The sequence below is a fragment of the Suncus etruscus genome, chromosome 8 (genome assembly GCF_024139225.1).
Source record: "Suncus etruscus isolate mSunEtr1 chromosome 8, mSunEtr1.pri.cur, whole genome shotgun sequence".
NCBI classification, from domain to species: domain Eukaryota; kingdom Metazoa; phylum Chordata; class Mammalia; order Eulipotyphla; family Soricidae; genus Suncus; species Suncus etruscus.
Window position 1 is genome coordinate 70,274,049 of NC_064855.1, and position 19,185 is coordinate 70,293,233.

General features: G+C 37.2%; 1 protein-coding gene across 1 annotated transcript in view; it reads left to right on the forward strand.

Moving 5' to 3' along the window:
- Positions 1–19,185, forward strand: part of VWA8 (von Willebrand factor A domain containing 8) — a 381,934-nt gene that overhangs the window by 242,099 nt on the left and 120,650 nt on the right. The window contains exons 33-37 of the mRNA XM_049778742.1: positions 701–810; positions 1,568–1,722; positions 7,504–7,696; positions 13,977–14,058; positions 17,904–18,105. Of these exons, the coding sequence (XP_049634699.1) occupies positions 701–810; positions 1,568–1,722; positions 7,504–7,696; positions 13,977–14,058; positions 17,904–18,105 (742 nt within the window). The remainder of the gene's footprint in view (positions 1–700; positions 811–1,567; positions 1,723–7,503; positions 7,697–13,976; positions 14,059–17,903; positions 18,106–19,185) is intronic.

A 19,185-nucleotide genomic window follows, 5' to 3' on the forward strand; every position in this document is an offset into this window, starting at 1 on the left:
GTTCCTTTCTGATTCATCTTTTCAAATTTTTTGTACTTGGCTAAATTTCTCTAAGTAAAAATTAGAAGTTGGGGCAGGGTGGATTAATAAAAATTAAACTTCATTTTACAAAGTAATTTAAAAATGTTTTATAGGAGAATAAAGAAATTAATGGTAAGAACATTAAAGAATTTGTATATGATCCATATTTCTTTGGGATTTTTATCTTTTAGCATATTGAAGCTTCACTGAATTTCTTGCCAAACTAGAGGCACTTGCTGCTGGATATTTCTGGCCATTTGTATATACATATTTTTGAAGTCTTAAGAATAAGTACCTCAAGGGGATGACAGTGGCAGAGCTTCTGAGTCTTGGCTAGTCACAAATCCTAGTGACTCACTGATCATATTAACTGCAGGTGCCAACATAATGAGTGCATCTCATTAGCATACATCTCATTAGAGTGCTTCTTTGCTCTTTTAAAAAGATAGTTCCTCTGTAGAAAGTGTTGAACTTTTAGCTCTCATTTATTATTACATTGCTTTCTGCACTGCTCTTTATAATTCAGGGCGGGAAACTTTAATTTGTGTGAAACTAATGCTGCCAATTAAACTCAGGAGATAGAAAGGTGACTTTGAGGGGAAATACTGATATTTTTTTCCTATCTTATTTCATGATTATTAGGAAAGGAAACTTTATAATTTGAATGTTTTGTTTACAGGAAATATCTTTTAACTAAGCCTGCACACATCGAATCTGAGGAGAGAGGTGTTTGTCAGTTATATGTTTTGAAAGAAGAACCTCCTAACACAGGGTTTGGTGTTACCCAAGGTAAAAATACTTATTGCTTATGGCTGTAATACTGTATACATATATACATGCTATCCTCTAGAATGACTTAAGAATAATAATATCAACATGTTAAATTAATTTTATTAATTTAACTTGAACTCGATGATGTTCAGGAGTAACTCCTGGCTCTGCACTCAGGAATTACTTCTGGAAAAGCCTGGAGTGCTGGCGATCAAACTAGGTCAACCTCATGCAAAGCAAGTGCCCTACCCACTGTAGTATCTCTCCAGTCCCTCAATACGTTAAGTTTAAATCAAGGTACACTTAATCACCACACTGGAATAGTGAATAGAATCTAAAAAATAATCCTAATGTTTTATTTTCATTAGTCTCCAAATCTATTTTTAAGTAGTAGCTTTCCTTTTTTACACAAATCATCAGCCAGTAATTGTACTTAATTTGTCAGAGATGGGAAGATGGATTGAGGGGAAGAGGAATATACCATATCAACACTTGAGTTTGATCAATTTCACATCAGTTTCACATCACTTATTTATGTTTAATTCAACATTATTAAATAATACTGATATTTAGTGCTAACAGAATTTCAAATCTTATGAAAGCTTGAGCATATGCCTTGAATGCAAAAACTTATGTTCTATGTCCAAAAATATAAAGTATTTTCTCTTTTATATGTTGTTTTCCATTTAAGATGATGAAAATAAAATTGTGCGGAGATTAATACTTGGAATATTTTAGGAGATATGGCATCTGATGTTTCTCTGACACTTTTCAGAAAGAAATTTCAGCATACCTCATAAGATTTCAAATGGTCAACTATCATCCGAAAACCTAAGTGCAGCTGTTGGACAAAAGATTGACTCACCTAACCGAGTTCTCTCAGATGAGAACAGTTATGCTTCGATCATTGTTGGTTTTCCAGATCTTATGGTAAATATCTTTGTTTTAGATTATTGAATAAAAATATATCGGCCAGAGAAATAACATAGTGGGTAAGCTACTTCCATCACATACAGCTTACCTAGTTTCCACCCCAGGACTATACATGTTCCCTTAAGCATACCAGGAGTGATACTTGACAGAGCCATCAAGAAAAGCCTTGAGTAGCATCAGATGTTGTCCAAAAAATAAACAAATAAATACTTTGTACAGAGAGCCTACTATCTATAAACCTGAAGGGCTAAGTAGAAATTTAGTGAATATTTGCTAAATATTCTAGATCCAGTCAGATTCTAAATCAATCATTAAAAAAGGATTTAACCAGTGTAGCTTCCTAACTTTAAAGAAATAGTATTTGAAGTTAAAGGCAATTATATAATTTAGCAAGGCAAAACCAATTTTTCCATGTATGATTGAACACAATTTAATGTTTAACCTAATGATTAATTCTGTTTTTTCTCTAACTATTCAAATGTGTTTCTTGCGTATAGCAGAATGTTGGATTCTATTTTCTGATTCATTATATCACTCTGCTTCTCCAAATTGGTATACTTAGTCCATTAACATTGAGAGAAATTATTGTCATGTAATTTTTTTGCCATCTTTTTGTACAAGTTTGATCTGTTTGTGGAGTTTGCCTTGCCTTAAAATCCCCCTTCAGTTCTTTTAACGTTGGGTTTGAATTTGTAAAATTCCTGAGCTGTTACTTATCTGTGACACTGTGTATTGTTCCATCAAACCGAAATGAAAATCTTGCTGGGTGAAATATTTTTGAGGAGCCATTCATTTTGTTGAGTACTTTCACTATATTCCACCACTGCCCTTGGGCTTAGCTGGTTGCTTGTGACAAATCTACTGTAAATTTTAAGGATGCACCTTTGTGTGTAATGTTCTTTTTTGATCTTGCTGCTTTTAGTTTTCTTTCTTTCCTTTTTCTTTTTTCTTCTTACTTTTTTTTTTTTTTTTTTTTTTGGCTTTTAGGTCACACCCAGCAATGCTCAGAGATTACTCCCAGCTCTGTGCTCAGAAGACGCTCCTGCCAGGCTTGGGGAGACCATTTGGGATGTTGGGATTTGAACCGTTGTCCATCCTTTGTTGGCTGCGTGCAAGGCAAATGCCATACCGCTGTCTATCGTTCTGGCCCTGCTTTTAGTTTTCTATCTTAATCTATGATTTTTATCATCGTGAGTAAGATTGCCTGGTTTTTTTTTAACTTGCATCTCTTTTAGCTGGTACTTTTGGGGGCATCCAGGATGCAGGTGCATGCATGGGAATTTTTCAGCAATGATGTCTTTGACTGTTGCTTCTTCATAGGGGTATTTTTCCTTGCTCTCTGGGACATCAATGATTCGTAGGTTGCTTCTATTAAATTTATGCCAAAGTTCTGTTGTCATCTGTTACATATTTTGAGGATTTTCTTCTATTCTTTTATTTTAAGGCTCTTCTATCTTCTGCTGTTGTCTGGAGGTGTTATGCAGCTCATCTTTGAACTCACTTGATTCTGTCCTTAGCAGCTGTTATTCTTAAGCGGAGGCCTTCCAATTAGTTTTTCATTTTGCCTATCAAGATTTTCAGTTATGTCATTTCTGTTTGAAATTTTCTTATTTCTATCTCATATTCTTTTGAGTCTTATTAGTTGTTCATTCTCTTATTTTCTTTGTGTTCCTTGTACATCCTCAACATTTCCTCTCACTACTTATTAGAGGGGCATTATAGATGGTTAATACTTATTGGGTCTTCAGAGCTATCATCTTCATAAGCACAGTAGCATTCTACATTTCATTTCCATTGTAACCTAATTGTGCTGTGGCTTTCGTGTGTATTGCACATGAAGAAAAGCACAGCCACTGTTTCACTTTGCTCCTGAACTATTCTTGAGGTGCACTAACCTGGTATGAAAATGGCTCTCCTGAGTCATAATGAGGACCCACTGCCAGTCTGTCTCTCTTGGAAGTTTTTATCTTTTATAATTATGAATATGTCATTTCACTCTTTCCTAGCCTGTAGGGTTTCTGCTGAGAAATCTAATTATAGCTTGATCAAAGTGCCTTTTTATGTTAAATCAATTTTTCCTTTGAAGCTTGTAATAGTTTTTTTCTTTTTTTTGATCATTTGACAGTTATGTGTCTACGGTTACTTCTTTCTTTGACATTGAAAGTTCTCTCTGTGTATTTTCCTTGGGTTAGTACTCTGTTTCCTTTCTCTCTCATTACCCTCTGATATTTTCATTATCCTATAATTGTCTCCTCGCTGATATCTCATAGTTCTTGAGGGATTCCTTCATTTTTCAGTCTTATTTCTTTTCTTCCATTTAAGTCATTACTAAATATGTATTTCTCAGTTTCACTAATTCTTTGGTTTTGATGTGGGTTTTTGTTTGTTTTGGTATTGGGGTTCTTTACCAGCTATCTTCAGAACTTGATAGTTGTGGCCCAACTGTTAGGTTCTCAACCAAATATTAAAACACTGTTCAGGCTTGCAAGTGCTTAGAACCACCAGGCCATACCTAATAGTGTCCAATATGTATGAGCTCAACCTTATTGCCATATGTATTCAAAATGCATACTTCTCTCCTTAGAGTTATCTCCCATCACTTCATTAACATGTTTTTTTTTTCTTTCCTCAGCCAGATAGTCCCTTGTTGTGGTCCTTTCCACAAAAGTTTTCACTTTTTTCATTGTATTTTTATACAGTCTCTCTGTTGTATTTTTTTAATATCTCAAGGCTCCCTGTTTTAGAACTCCATCTGATCCTGTTTTTTTTCTTTTTAGTTTATTGTTTCATTTGTATGCATTAAATGCATTTTGTTGATTTTCTTCATAATTACTTTAAAAATTATTTGTTAGACTTCCCAGTTTTAGGAAATTGAGCTTAATTTTTTTTAAATCTTTCTCATTCATTCTGCCACTGGATTTGGTGGCATTTTCTTTGTTTTCTACTAAAAATTAATTTAGCTCTTTATTTTAAGATTTGTGTTGTGAGTAATTTCTTTTTATTAACTTGTATGAAAGGAGTTGAGGACCCAAACTGAGATTCCTTCATTGATTACCCTAGCTAGGAAAGCCATTCTGGGTATAAAATACCTAGCCATTTCTTATGGTTTTATTTCTCTCCTATCCCATTTTTTTAAAGTTATATTTTAAATATATCATGATAAAACAAAAATGTGCAGGGCCAGAGAGATAGCACAGTGGTAGGGCATTTGCCTTGCATGCAGCTGACCTAGAATGGACAGTATTTTGAATCCTGGCATCCCATATGGTCCCCCATGCCTGCCAGGGGCAATTTCTGAGTGCAGAGCCAGGAGTAACCCCTGAGTGCCACCAGGTGTGATACAAACACACACGTGTGCAAAATATGCCAAATTAATTTTAATTTTAAATTTAATTAAAAATTAAAATGGTGGTAATACTGGTGTTAGATGATTGTATACTTGAAACTCTACTATTACTTTGTAAATCTTGGTACTTTAATAAAAAGTTAAAAAGCAAATTGAAAAAAAAAAGGCAAATTTACCCAAACCAAATATGACTTTTTTTTTTTTTTTTTTTTTTTGGTTTTTGGGCCATACCCAGTGTTGTTCAGCGGTAACTTTGACTCTGAAATCAGAGATTACTCTGGACAGTACTCAGAAGATCCTAAAGGACACCAGGGATCAGAACCATGTTGGATGATTGCAAGACAAGCACTTTACCCACTGTACTATCTCTTCAGCCCCAGATTTATTTAGCTTTTAAATAAAAGTTTGTGGCTTTTGACTTCCTCTATTTACTCATCTTCAACTCATTTTCCTTTAACAATCTATTCTATTAACTTGATTTATTACTTTTAGAATCCAAACATGGGGCAGGAGAGATAGCATGGAGGTAAGGCATTTGCCTTGCATGCAGAGGGACAATGGTTCGAATCTTGGCATCCCATATGGTCCCCTGAGCCTGCTGGGAACGATTTCTGAGCAGAGAGCCAGTACTAGTAGTCCCTGAGCGCTGCCAGGTGTAACCCAAAAATAAACAAACAAACAAACAAACAAAATAGAAAAAAAGAATCCAAAGATGAATAAGGTCATAAGCTACTTGTCTTTCTCTGATTTGTGTCCCCTAGCATTATTCCCTGAAGGTCACCTGTGCCATCACAATTAACAAGATGACACTCTCTTTTGTAGCTGAAAACTGTTCCATTAACCATATGTATCATATTTTCTTTATTTATCCATCTGTCCACAATCATTTTAGTTATTTTGATAGTATTTATGGTAATAATTCATTGAATAGAAAGGTGCTTAAAATTTGAAGTTAGTATTTATACTTTTTCAAATAATATACAGAAGTAAATTACAGAATTATATGTCAGTCATATATTTTTTCTTTTTTTTTAAAGGAACTTCCTACTGGGTTTTGCAACTGTGTATTATGACAGCATTGCTGAGCAAAGTTTAATTGTTCAATTAGTTACTATGTGAAAAAAAAAGATGATGGATAAATAGAGACCTCTCTCTCAAATAAGTCCAAAAAAATACTTAATGACTTAAGTGTGAAAAAGAAAACCCTCAGGTGGGGAGGAGGGAAACTTGGGACATTGGTGATGGGAATGTTGCACTGGTGATGGGTGGTGTTCTTTACATGACTGAAACCCAAACACAATCATGTATGTAATCAAGGTGTTTAAATTTAAAAAAAATGAAAAAGAAAAAAAAAGAAAGAAAGAAAAAGAAAACCTTAAAAAATACATAGAAGTTGGGGCCGGAGCAGTGGTGCAGCAGTAGGGCATTTGCCTTGAACGACGCCAATTCAGGACTCCCCAAACCAGAAGCAATTTCTGAGCACATAGCCAGAAGTAACCCCTGAGTGTCACCTGGTGTGGCCCAAAAACCAAAACTCAAAAAAGACCCCAACAACATAGAAGTAATGTATAATATATTTAGACTATTAGAGTAGAGAAGAATAAATGTGGGTATGAAGACATATTAGTATAGTAAATTTTAGAGGCCAAAGCGATAGCACAGCAATAAAGCATTTGCCTTACATGCAACCAACACAGGATGGACGGTGGTTCGAATTCCAGCATCCCATATAGTCCCCTGAATACAGAGCCAGGAATAACCCCTGAGCACTGCCGGGTGTGACCCAACAAAAACAAAACAAAAAATATATATAGTAAATTTTAAAATAAAGCAAGCAAAAATATAACAAAATTTCAAAAGAATTAAATTGAGTGGAGTGAGAGAATGAGATTCCCACTATCAACGGTCACTTCAGGGGCTTCCAAAATACTGATAATATTCTCATCCTACTTCAGATGGAAGATGCATTAGGAATTTAATTTTAAGTTATGCTATATAGTCTCTCTTTACTGTTACTCATTTTAAGATTAAAAAGTATGTTGTATATTTCCTACTGCTATGAAAATTATGATAGGAGAAATAGATGTCTACAAGATTTTAAAAGATTGAGAAATGGTTTCATTATCTTATCCTTTTTATATGGTTACCTCTGGTATCTGCTTAAAAGATTATAAACATTCTGATGAATAAGAATAAAGCACAAATTTCCAAAATTATTTGGACTACCACAACCTTTTCAGAAAAATAATTGCTTGGTGCTACACACCCCCACCAAACCATGAGCACAGAGAAAGCCCACCCCCTCCAATTTCACTAATAGATGCTGCTACCTCCAAATTTGTTCAGCACCCTCCACCCTCAGCGACAGTATCACCCACTTTGGGAAACTCGGATATGCAGTATTTCAATGCTTGAAACTCTTTTTTTCCCAGTCACCCAGTGAAGTTTATTCTTGGAAAAGGCCATCATCTTTACATAAACCAAGGACCACTGACTCAACATTCTATGGAACAAAGAAGACTGGAACTCCCAAACAGAGCAATTGTGTGACTCTTTTAGACTCTAATCAGATAATAAGGATTTTGCCCCCAGGAGAAGTTCCTGTAAAAGATATTTATGCAAAAGGTAAGCACTGTATCAATTTCTAATTTATAAATCTCTTAAGATAATTGGGTATTCAATTTATCATATTGTTCTATGTTTATAATATGAATAATTCTAATAGTGTCTAGAAGCAGCTATAAAAGACCTATATGTGGAGATGGAGAGATAGTACAGCAGGTAGAGCATTTGCCTAGCATACAGCCAACCCAAGTATGATCCCTGATGCCATGTAGGGTCGGTCCCTTCACCCCACCAAGAATCATACCAGAGCTCAGACCTAGGAGTAAGCCAGGTGTGATCTATCATATAAAAAGAGATTAAACTCATGTTTTACATAGTGGAAATCATTTAATACTATTCAAAATACAAATATCAAGATCAGAATGCAGGTCATTGGATCCTAGGAAAGCACCAGCCTTGCAAGTATGAGGTTGGTATTTGATCCCTGGTGCTGCCCATGAGCACTAGCAAAGTTACTGAAGCTCTGTGTGGGGAAGTCTATTGCCATGATAGTGTGATCTCCAGCATGCAATCAAGTATAGACAAGAACTGCAGCTGATATATGCAACCCTCAGCAAGCGCAGTCATCCGCCTCCACATCACCTTCCCCCTGTATTTCAACTAAAAGGGGAATGAAAAGGGACAAAGAAGCATAAAAGTGAATACAGTGGTCGGCAGCCTGCGGCTTGCGAGCCACATGTGGCTCTTTACACTTTTAATTTGGCTCTTCTGTATGCTGGGTGGCTGCTCCAGGAGTCAGGACTCTGCTCCTAGCCTGTCAGTGCCCGCCCTGTGTGGCTCTCAAAATAAATTTCAATCGTGGTTTTGGCGAGATTTGGCTCAGTTGAAATAAAGGTTGCCGACCACTGCGGCATAGAACAAGCTTCTGATATGAAAAGCATCCCTGGATGCAACAAATGAGGGATTATAATGAGAAGTAAAGCAGAGGTTATTTTATGTAAATAGTGTCTAACTCAGGAATACTCAGGAATGAATGCTAATAGTCCTTTTATTGAAGAATCAATATAAATAAAGCCACTCTTTTGGCTTCCACAAAGATTGTATGATTTTTGCTTAATGGAGAGGGGAAGAAATCATTGCCCTCTTTCCATTTGTTTTCCCCTCAGTAAAGATTTGTTTCCCTCCCCTGCCCTTTCTTTAATCAGTTCTCATTTCTTTTCTTTTCTTTTTTTCTTTTTTTTTGTTTTGTTTATTTGTTTGTATTTTGTTTCTTTGGTTTTATTTGGGGGCCATGGCCAGCAATATTCAGATCTTACTACTGGCTTTGCGCTCAGGGATCACTCCTGGTGGGGATCAGAGGACCATTTGGGATGCTTGGAATCTAACCTGGTGTCAACTGTGTGCAAATACTACCCACTGTACTATCACAGGCCTTTGTCTTCGCTTTTTTAAACACATTTTAAACACAAAATGAGGGCTTATAATTGAGAACAGGACACTGGTTGTAGAGCTTTGAGTAAATTCAAAGATATGATATTACACTATTAGAGAGCACACACCACTCTTTTTGTCTGTGAATAGAGATGTGTTAAAACTAGTAGTTAATGGCAATCAATACCACATTGCTTGAAAGAGTCATTTTCTCTTCCCTTAAAACGTTTTTTGATATTTTGCCCCTCCTATCTTAGGCTCTGTACAAGCTGCCCCCCCCACTGTTAATGTAAACAATACCTGGCCTTGAATCCTTAGTGACCTAATCTCTAAACATAGTTTATACCTAGTTTTGAAAACCTCTTGTATTATAACTGCAATGGAAATTCACCAAGCCTCCTTCCTCTCTGCATAGACAAGAATTTGGCTAAGTTTAAAGGAAACTCCTGCCAGATTTCACTTCCTTAATTCAATCACATTCTGAGATGATTTATTTTCAAATCACTAAGCCTCAGCTCTGGCCATATTTCAAGTGGTTGCAGGTAGTTACTGCCATCACACCACTTCCCTTAGTATTTCTTTGAAGTGCTTCATAGCCACAAACTAACTGCCTTTTCTGATGCACGAATGTATATTTTTAGCTTCAGGAGTAAAATTCTTGCTTTCTCCTTTGTGCAATAGACATAGCCATTTCTATATTCTCATTCTCTTTATTGAATTAATTTGGACAGTTAAGAAAAAGATTGTGGGGAGTGGCATTTTAAAATAAGTTGGCTTACTTTCATAGGCAGTCCAAAAGTGCTGATGGCAGTGGCTCAACTTAGTACTACTTTTTAGGAAAAAGAAGTGCCTATAAGTGGCAGGCCAAAAAAGTACATTGGTTAACTAGGCACTTCTTAATCATTCTGACCAGTTCAGTAATTGGTCATCTTTGGCAAAGAACTTGGGTCTATAAATAAATTCATCTACTTCAGCTAGGTCCTAGCAGCAGGAACTGTCAGAAATGATAGATGGTATAAACTTTTATCCAAGATTGACCTTCTATCCCAGCGGCATTTCCAATGGAGGCAGAACATAAGTTCGGATAAGCATGTTTGTTTTATTCAGATGTCCATCTGGGGAATGTTCAGATTCTCATAGTAACATAGTAGTTTCTTACACTCTGCTGACCCTTAACATTCCTTCCCTTTCTCCTGATTCTTGGGTCTCCAATTTTTGCCTGACTAAATTGTATATATTGTGTACCTAGACTCAGGCCTGTGTCACACACCTTCCTACTAGCCCATAAAGGTTTAAAATAAAGACTGAACATTGAGGCCGGAGAGATAGCACAGCAGTAGGCCATTGCCTTGCACGCAGCCAATTCAGGACAGATAGTGGTTCGAATCCTGGCATTCCATATGGTCCCTCTTGCCTGCCAGGAGGTATTTCTGAGTGTGGAGCCAGAAGTAACCCCTGAGCACCGCCAGGTGTGACCAAAAAAAAAAAAATCAAAACAAACAAACAAACAAAAAAAGACTGTACATTATGCTGTATGCTCTTCAAATGTGTTTAGGAGCCACATTTCTTTCCTCTCTGTCCCCACTGCTTTAGATGTCTGGTACAAGTAAGCTCAACTACATTTGCTGAATAAATAAGAGATACCTTAAATTTTTCAGGTGCTTTACTCCAAACCTTTCACTGCAAACAAGGAAGGGAGGAGTGGCAGCCAAGCTTCTTGTTTTCTTGGCAATTTTCTGAGGAGGCAGGTGGGAGGGAGATTGAGACAAAAACCTTCTCCCTGTGTTATCCTTTTCATGCTCATTTAAAAAAAAATTTTTATTAAAACCATTGTGAATTACAAGTCTTTCACAGTTGTATTTCAGGCAAATAGTGACAGTGAATTAGGGCCATTCCCACCACCAGTGTTGACCTCCCTCCACCAGAGTTTCCTGCATGCATTCCATACCTCCACCATTAAGCTCCTGAACTACTAGTATAACAGGTTCATTTTGTGTTTAGCTTATTTTAGTTTGGATCTCTCTTTTTTTTTTTTTTTTGGTCCATTCCCAGTTATGCTCAGGGGTTACTCCTGGCTATGCACTCAGAAATCGCTCCTGGCTTGGGAGACCATATGGTGACACCAGGGGATTGAACTGTGGTCCGTCCTCCATTATCGCATGCAAGGCCAATGCCTTACTGCTTGTGCCACCCCTCCGGCTTCTGGATCTCTTTTTTTAATTTTACTTGGTTTGGGGCCCACATCCGGTGACGGTCAGGGGTTACCCGCCTATGTACTCAGATATCACTCCTGACTTCGGGGACCATATGGTACACCAGGGGATCGAACTGCGGTTTATCCTAGGTTTGCATGTGCAAGGGAGACGCCCTACCACTTGCGCCACCACTCCGGCTCCTATCTCTTGATTCTATTGTCATTGACTTTGTCTTAAGAATTTAGATCTGGGCCCGGAGAGATGGCACAGCGGCGTTTGCCTTGCAAGCAGCCGATCCAGGACCAAAGGTGGTTGGTTCGAATCCCGGTGTCCCATATGGTCCCCCGTGACTGCCAGGAGCTATTTCCGAGCAGACAGCCAGGAGTAACCCCTGAGCACTGCTGGGTGTGACCCAAAAAGTAAAAAAAAAAAATAGAATTTAGATCTGACCTTTTTGTTTTTACTCAGTGCTCCTGAGACCACTTTCCCCCTGGGTTCCATCCACTTTTTATTTCTTTTCTCAATTTGTAGAAATATATAGAAATATGAGGCCAGGGGCCAGGCGGTGGCGCTAGAGGTAAGGTGCCTGCACTGCCTGTGCTAGCCTAGGACGGACTGCGGTTCAATCCCCCAGTGTCCCATATGGTCCCCCAAGCCAGGAGCGACTTCTGAGCGCATAGCCAGGAGTAACCCCTGAGCATCACCGGGTGTGGCCCAAAAACCAAAAAAAAAAAAAAGAAGTATGAGGCCAAACAAAAATAACTCAAGTTCTAAGGTTCTATGAAACAGGTGGGAGCCCCTATCTAGAACATATAAATAACAAAAAATGTTAAAGGGGGTCAGGTGTGGCTAATTTTTTTTTTTTTGCATAGGCACAGTAACTGTTGGGGAAATTAGAAAGAAATTTTCTTAGCATAAAAGATATAGGATGTCTCCACCCATGAAGCATACTGTCATAGACTGACTTCAGGCTCTAGGCTTGTTGGTTGTCCAACTCCAAGGTCTTTCTTTATGGTCCCAGGAGAAGTTCTGTTCAGTTGCGGTTGTCAAAATCAGTCTTCTGTAATTAGAGATCTAGCTTTTGCACAGATCCTAGGATGAAGCCTCTTTATCGTCCCATGAAAAGTTCTGCTCAGTAAGGTTGTCTTAGTCATTATTCTGTAATTAGAGATCTTGTGTTTTGCACAGACCTTAGGACAGAGCGTCTTCTGATTTCATCTCAACAAGTGCTTTTCACCTTTCGTTGTCGTTGTTTGTTTTGGGGTCACACAGGGCAGAATTCAGGGGTTACTCCTGGCTCTGTGCTCAGAAGTGACTCCTGGTAGGCTCGGGGGACCCTATGGAATGCTGGGATTCGTCCTGTATTGGCCGCGTGCAAGGCAAACGCCCTAATGCTATGCTATTGCTCTGGCCCCTCACTCTAATTTTTAAAGTTATTAATATCCAAGATTTTATTAATTTCAACTTTTAAAATAGATTGGTACACAGTTGATTAACTCTTTTTTCTTTGTTTTAACACATACAACATAGTGTTAAGCTGCTCAACTTTATTTACATTAAATATATGTATAGTATACATGCATATATACATGCATGTGCATTTGTATGTATGTACTATGCATGCATACATACATATATATAGTTTCCCTGGAGTTAGTTAAGTTAGAATTGATAAAGTACTAGGAGTAGTAGGACAGATTTCAGAGCCAGAGACCTGGATTTGGAAGCCATTTCCAGTACACTCCAGTACTACTGCCTCAAGCAAGTCATATTATACTATTACTACCTTGTGTAGTAGCCACTCTTCTTCCTCTTTACTGTAGTCATGTGTCTTTGCTATTGAAAGGACTAAAACTGCTGTCTCTGAAGTATGAGCAGCTTCGTGACAGTGAATGAAGCTCCTCTCATGAAGCTCCTGAGGAGGAAAGTGATGATGGTCCTCAGGGCTATGAAAGTTAGTAAACCCTTGGGATTTGCTGAGAGACAACCTAGAACCAAAGTGGGGCTCTTGCACCCATCTTTTAACCCTCTTCTCCTCTTTTGTCCTATTCTTCATAATCCCAAGTCCTCACCTCGCTACCCTGTCCTTACCTCATTTTCTCACTGACAGGGTCCTAAAACTAATGGCTACTGTGCATTGAGCAAGTTCTAATTAAGTGCTCTGCATTGACTGAATTCTCAGCATATTGTTGATGATGCTTAGGTGCTATTTTAAACCCCCCTGTTACAAATGATTAAAGGAGAAAGAGGCTCTCAGAAAGATCTGAGCATGGCATGCATAAACACAGCTAAGTAGTATCAGAGTCAGGATTTTGTACCTGCTCAGTCTGATTACAAAGTAGATACTGATGCTACCATAGTGTATGCTCATTTTTGTGACTTCATAGGAAAAAAATAAAATCCAGATCATGAAATATTTTTAAACAAACTTTAGGTGCTGAAATAAGGACTCATTTTGGGAATATGTCAAGTGTATATAAAAAAAACTTGATTATTTTCTGACAATAAAAAATGCAGCTGAATACATTTCTGTTGGACTAACTTTGTATTACCCTGACTAATAGATTCTGATAGACTAGCCTGACCAAGATATTGTCAACAGTCTAATACTTCTGGCCATGTGACTGATGTCATTCCATGTTAGCAGACGTCATGCTTTCTTTCCGTATTATGCAGCAGTCAACTGCTCAGCTCCTGTCTTGACTCCTTTGCAGATGTTACCCCTCCACATACAGCTGGCTATATAGAAGTCACTGATCTTCAATCAAAAAAACTACGATATATTCCCATTCCCAGGTAACCTACTTTTACCTTTGATTATATCTTGTCTATCAAATTAAAGGGAATGCATTCTTACCAGGTACTCTGAAAAACTATGCTTTTGCTTCCTTAAAAGTCAGACATCTTTTTTCCTATTGCAGTGTGTTTTATGTATCTTTTTTCTACATACTTTACTGCCATTTTCACTTTTATTGTGGAAAAATTGTTTGTGTTTCATAGGTACAGTTCTAACACTTTCAAGTCCTTTTTGCTTTGTTGATTAAGGAAAAGGATCAGTCCCAAAGACTGAACAGCAGCCAAAGAATCTCAGAAAAAAAATTTTTTTTTGTTTTTCGGGCCACACCCGTTTGATGCTCAGGGGTTACTCCTGGCTAAGCACTCAGAAATTGCCCCTGGCTTGGGGGGACCATATGGGACGCCAGGGGATTGAACCGCTGTCCTTCCTTGGCTAGCGCTTGCAAGGTAGACACCTTAGCTCTAGCACCACCTCGCAGGCCCCGGATCTCAGAAATTTTAAATGAAAAAATGCAAAATGGAGGAAGGAAAGCCTCTTCAACAAGTGGTGTTGGGACAACTGGTCAGCCATATGCAAAAAAGCAAACTCTGACCTCCATCTAACACCATGCACAAAGGTAAAATTCAAATGGATTAAAGACCTTAATATCAGACCCCAAACCATAAGGTATACAGAAGAACATGTAGATAAAACACTCCATGACATTGCAACTAAAGGCATCTTCAAGGAGACAACATCATTTTCCAAACAAGTGGAAGAAGAGGTAAACAGATGGGACTATATTGAGCTGAGAAGCTTCTGCCCCTCAAAGGAAATAGTGACTAGGATACAAAAGCCATCCATAGAATGGGAGAAACTACTCATCCAATATCCATCAGATAAGGAGCTAATATCTAAGATATACAAGGTACTGATGGAACTTAACAAGAAAAAAAACATCTAACCTCAATGAGGTATCATCTCACACCACAGAGACTGACACACTTCACCAAAAAACAAGAACAATCAATGCTGGCAGGAATGTGGGGAGAAAGGAACTTTCACTCATTGCTGGTGGGAATGCTGTCTAGTTCAGCCTTTCTGGAAAACAACATGTAGATCCTTCAAAAAACTGGAAATTGAGCTCCCATATGATCCAGCTACACCACTCCTAGGGATATACCCTAGGAACACAAAAATGCAATACAAAAATGCCTTCTGCACACCTATATTCATGGTAGAGCTATTTACAATAGCCAGAATTTGGAAACAACCAAATGCTCTTCAAGAGTTGAATGGCGAAAAAATTGTGGTACATATACACACTGGAATACTATGCTGCCATCAGAAAAGATGAAATCATGAAATATTCCTATACATGGATGGACATAGAAACTATTATGCTGAGTACTCAAGAACAGATGAGTGGCTAAAGAAACAGTGGTAGTGAATGAGAGAAATAGAATGCCTGTCTCGAATACAGGCAGGGGAGTAGGGGAGGAGGGAGATGGGGCCATCTGGTGAAGGGCGGTATTCTTTATTATAACTGAAACCCAACTACATGTTTGTAATCATGGTACTTAAATAAAGATATTTATTTTAAAAATTAAATATAAAACAAATGTTTACATTCCATCCTGAATTTTTTGTTTTGTTTTGTTTTGGGGTCACAACAGTGAAACTCAGGGGTTATTCCTGGCTATGCAGTCAAAAATTGCTCCTGGCTTGGGGGACCATATGGGATGCCAGTGATCGAACCAAGGTTTGTCCTAGGTCAGCTGTGTGCAAGGCAAGTGCTCTACCACTACGCTCTCACTCCAGCCACCTGAGGTTTTTTTTTAATGCATATACATTATGTATTTTATTCTTACAGAACATCTCAATTTGGACTTGCCCCACTTCAAGTGCCATGTGATTTAGAGTCTATTCATTGATATTGCATACTCAATTTTTCTTTAGATTAACTATCATCATTTTGGGCATGTATGTAATTCAAGGAAGAACCCATCTGGACTTCACTTTTACTTGCTTAAATTTAGCATTCTGTTAGAAATCAAGAATTTTTCACTTGATGCCTAACTTAAAGAATAAAAGGTACAGTAAAAGTATATAAAACTGCAGGGCCAAATAAATACAAATGAAAGCTGGAGCGATAGCACAGTGATAGGGCATTTGCCTTGCACGTAACTGACCCAGGACAAATCTGGGTTTGATCCTGGCATTCCATATGGTCCCCCAAGCCAGGAGCGATTTCTGAGTGCATAGCCAGGAGTAACCCCTGAGCATCGTGGTGTGCGGCCCCAAAACAAAAATAAATAAATAAAAATGTTTTACCATCAGTAATAATGCTTATGTAATTTGCATTTGTAAAATGATACTGCCTAGCCTTCTATGTGAATATATTTATATATGTATATATGCATATATCTCAGATTCACTGTAATTCTATGTATTCCTTAGAGGTCTTGTTACAATATGTAAAAGGATACACATTTTTTTAAAGATGAAGCAACATATCTAGATATGCTGTGTATGTCATAGTAAAATTCTTTTTAATATTTGAAGAACTTTTTCTTGTGTTTGTGGTTAAATATGCAACCGGTGCCCATAGAGATAGTATCTTTAGTGTTCCTGAAAGAATTCTAACCAAACATCATAGTTTTATATGGATAAATTTCACTGTTCTTGAATATTGAATAGCCCTTTACTTTATCATCTACACCTTAATTTTTACCCCATAAGGTAAGTATTTTTTGAGAGATGACATTATATAAATCTTGGATTATATTAAATGTTACCTTATTTGAGTTCCTAGAGTTCTGTAAAGTAGTTCAGAAGTGTTACTATCTTCTTTGTATAAACAAACTCTAAGACTTCAGAGTCCCAGAGTAGTTGATTTAGATATTTATGTTTAATATATTCTAAAGCAGACTAGAAAAAAATTTATTTATTCTTTAGCATATTGTAAGTATTTACCTAATATATCTTTACCTCTTTTTTTTGTGTGTTCAGAAACCTATTGTGCTTTTATTATCTAATGTAGCTATTACTTTAAAATACTTATTTTATACAGAGATTACCAGATATAGAGAGACAATACTGGCAATTAGAATTTGTAACCTTTGTTTTGTGTAGTGGTAATTATACAGATAAAGGAAGCAATCAGTTGACTTTTAAAGGCAAAAGTTGCATTCCTAAATATGATTATATATCCAAAATACATGTATGAATGAAACACGCAAAGATATATCAGTTTTTCTTTTCTTTTCTTTTCTTTTTTTTTTTTTGGCCATACCAGATGTCGTTCAGGGGTTACTCCTGGCTATGCGCTCAGAAATTGCTACGGCTTGGGGGACCATATGGGATGCCGGGGGTTTGAACCACAGTCTGTCCTAATCTAGCATGGGCAAGGCAGATGTCTTACTGGTTGCGCCACTGCTCCGGCCCCAATATATATTTCTTGTTGTAAAAACATATAGTGAAAATATCCATTAGAAATGCATTTAACACAGAGAAACAAAACGTCAGTTGCCACTCTGATTTTAAACCCTTAAGGAGTGAGTCTAGCACTTCAGGTATGTGAGTTAGTAGTTGATTTAGAATTCTTTTCTTTTTAAGAGTGAAGACTGATGTTATCCAGAAAATGTGATTAACCAGTAAATAAGTGCATGGGTTTAAACACACACACACACACACACACACACACACACACACACACACACACACACACACACCTATTAGTATTGTACCTTTTAATGTATTTGGTATTAAAATTCTTGACAGCAACTTAATGAGCCCAAAACAGATTATCTAAGTTTTATGGCCTGGAATGCCATTCGATTAAATATTGTGGTTTCTTTTTCAGCTCAACGTCTCTCTCACCCTACACTACATGGATATCTACCATTTCAGACACGGATGCACTGCTGGCTGAGTGGGGCACAGGTGGTGTTGTTACTGTTGATATGGGAGGTCAGGTCAGACTTTGGGAAACTGGACTTGAACATCTACGACGATCACTCATGGAATGGAGAAACATGATTGGACAAGAAAACAGAGATATACAGGTACCCCTTGAATTGATCTTATCTCTGGTGGTTGTTTCGCCAGCTATATGTTTTAAATGTAATAGTTGGGGAAACTTCCAACCCAATAATTCAAACATAGTAGCTTAAATTATTATCTTTGGACTCACAACAGAAAGCCAAATTTTCTATCTTTTTTTTTTTTTTTTTTTTTTTTTTTGGTTTTTGGGCCACACCCGGCGGTGCTCAGGGGTTACTCCTGGCCGTCTGCTCAGAAATAGCTCCTGGCAGGCACGGGGGACCATATGGGACACCGGGATTCGAACCAACCACCTTTGGTCCTGGATCGGCTGCTTGCAAGGCAAACGCCGCTGTGCTATCTCTCCGGGCCCAAAATTTTCTATCTTGATAGTGAAAATTTTAAATGTGCCCCTTTTTCCTGTCAGTATGCAAATATATAGACTCACATCACATAACCTAAACTTTAAATCAGTTTCCATTCCCACCTTTGCATCTGTTTTCACTTGTTTTGCCTTTATTTCCAGCATCTCTAAATTTTTTCTACCAGGGATACATAATATTAGGGATCAAAAATGTAGTATGTTATAAAATCAAGACTTTTTCAACATATTCAACATATTCAATTGTACCAATAAACTTATTTCTAGATGATAAAAATAGCAGTTTTAGTAAGTAGAATCAAACTTACATAGGAAAGAAATATGGCCACCATAAAACAAGTAACCATCCCTTCCAGTTACTGTCTGTATCTAATATGAGCACTGAGGAAGGCTATGCACACATAAATAACATCAATGTAGATAAACAACTAAAATCTTTGTCACGGTATATGTATATTCAGTGAATCTAAAACAATGTATTACTCTAAGATATATATATATATCAGTAATATTACAGATCTTTAGAGTAACAGTCTGAATGTCAGTCACTATTCATAAAAATTATTAGAATATTAGTTGTGGTCCTATTTTGTTATTCTGAGTATGAATTCTTTTTCCTTTGAAGTAAAAGTCTTCTTTTTATTACAGTTAGTTATTATACCTAATAGTAATTACTATTGTATTTGAATTTATTATATTTTCTTAAATTTCTTAAGTATTC